This window comes from Gossypium hirsutum, chromosome D06, assembly GCF_007990345.1.
Source record: "Gossypium hirsutum isolate 1008001.06 chromosome D06, Gossypium_hirsutum_v2.1, whole genome shotgun sequence".
NCBI lineage: Eukaryota > Viridiplantae > Streptophyta > Magnoliopsida > Malvales > Malvaceae > Gossypium > Gossypium hirsutum.
In genome coordinates, this window is record NC_053442.1 from 42,792,464 (window position 1) to 42,794,400 (window position 1,937).

The 1,937-nt window shown below is 31.8% G+C and overlaps 1 protein-coding gene across 1 annotated transcript; it reads left to right on the top strand.

Annotated features, from left to right (window-relative positions):
• The first annotated feature begins 516 nt into the window (after positions 1–516).
• Positions 517–1,701, top strand: LOC107900185 (L10-interacting MYB domain-containing protein-like). Its single transcript, XM_041095882.1, has 2 exons — positions 517–906; positions 994–1,701. Exons 1-2 carry the CDS (start codon positions 721–723, stop codon positions 1,510–1,512), a joined length of 705 nt encoding a protein of 234 aa, XP_040951816.1. The 5' UTR covers positions 517–720; the 3' UTR covers positions 1,513–1,701.
• Positions 1,702–1,937: the final 236 nt, after the last annotated feature.

Consider the following 1,937-nt stretch of genomic DNA (forward strand, 5'->3'; position numbering starts at 1 on the left):
ATGGAAAATTAAGTAACTATATATGAACGTGGATTAAAGAGACTGGCAAGTTGGGAAATACCTTTTATCGGACAACAAAAACTCTTCAATGCATATACTAAACGAGCTGATTATTCCAAGCCAAAATTTAAACAGTAGGCAGGCACCCATTGGTGCTGGGCTTGACTCTTATAGCCTTTCCCCTAATTATAAGGTGAGATAATTATGAATCATATTGAAAATTGAAGGGAAAGCCAAGGCCTTGGTCTTTTTTCCCCAGATGCAGTAGCCAATTGTTTTATTAGTTGCTTCCTTCCAAGTAAACGTTTTAGTGGAGTTGAGAAATTGAATTGTGGGCTGAAAATGATTCTTACAATAAATTTTTGTTTATGTGTATAGTTAATGTATATAATTAAATTTTTGTTCATGTATATAGTTAAAATTTTTATACCGTTTTTTGTTAATACTGTTTTTTGTTCATGTATATAGTTAAATTTTTTATACACATGTAAACATATATATTTATGTGACATTTGATTTTCTTCATTGCTTTACTGGCTGAAACGAATCTGTTCGTATACACAATAGATGAGTACTTCGGCGATTGAAGTTAGTGATGAAAAAGTGAAAGCAATGTGGGATAAGAGATTGACAGACATATTTTGTGATATTTGTATTAAAGAGATATTAAAAGGTAATAGGTCTGGTACTCATTTCACAAAAGATTGATGGTTGAAAATAATGACCAACTTTGAGAAAGAAACGGGCAAGGGTTTTTCACAAAGACAACTTAAAAATAGGTGGGATGCCCTAAAAAAAGAATGGAAAGCTTGGAAGAAACTTAAAGGCGAAGATACTGGTTTAGGGTGGAATCCTATAAAAAGAACCGTTGATGCATCTGATGAATGGTGGGGGAGTAGGCTCCAGGTACATTAAAAATTCTAAATATTTTTTATTTTTTTATTTATGAGGTTATTGCCAATTACTATTATTAATCAATCATTTTATATACAGGTTGTGCCTGAAGCTAAAAAATTTAAAACATCAGGCATTGATCCTGAATTCGAAAGGAAGTTGGATCAAATGTTCATGGGGATAGTTGCAACAGGTGATAAAGCATGGACACCTTCTTTTGGTACACTCCGTAGTGATCTTTTTGAGGATGTTAAAAATGAAATACCTGAAGAGAGTGAAGAAGAAAATATGAGAAATGATGTTCACATTTCAAATGATGTTCAAATTGATGGAAACGGTCAAAAAAAAAATCTTGAGACGTCAAGTTCACATTTTAAAACTGGAATAAAGAAATTCTCAAAGCAAATTGGAAGGGCTGCAAGATTGTCCAGTCAAATAGAAAAACTATGCAATGCAGCTGACAATATGAGTCAAGTCACATCTAGTTTGACTCCTGTTATGGATCCATATGGTATTCCACAAGCAGTCAAAATGCTTGACAGCATGTCGGAAGAAGTTCCAGAAGCTAGTCCGCTATACTTTTTCGCACTTAGATTATTGCTCAATAAGGACAAATGAATTATGTTTTTATCAATTAATCCCAAGATTAGAGCTTTGTGGCTTAAGACGGAAATGGAGGATAGTTGAAAACTTTCTGATCTTCTAGGGTTCAAAGATATCTATTTATGTGTAATCTTCTAGTTATAATGGCTTAAGCGAAGTATGTTTTTATCAATAGTTATTTATGTTTAGTTTTTAGATATTGAATTTATGTTCTACTTATTTATGTGTAATCTAGTTTTATTAATAGTTGTTTATGTTTGGTCTTTAGATATTGAATTTATGTTCCACTTATTTTTTACTAAATTAGTTTTATTAATAGTTGTTTATATGTGATTTTGGATATAAAATTTATTCACAGGTGATGAGTATAGTTGAGGATTATAGCGGTGATGAAAGTGATGATGAAAGGGAAAAGAAAGAGATTTTACAACGCATGGAAT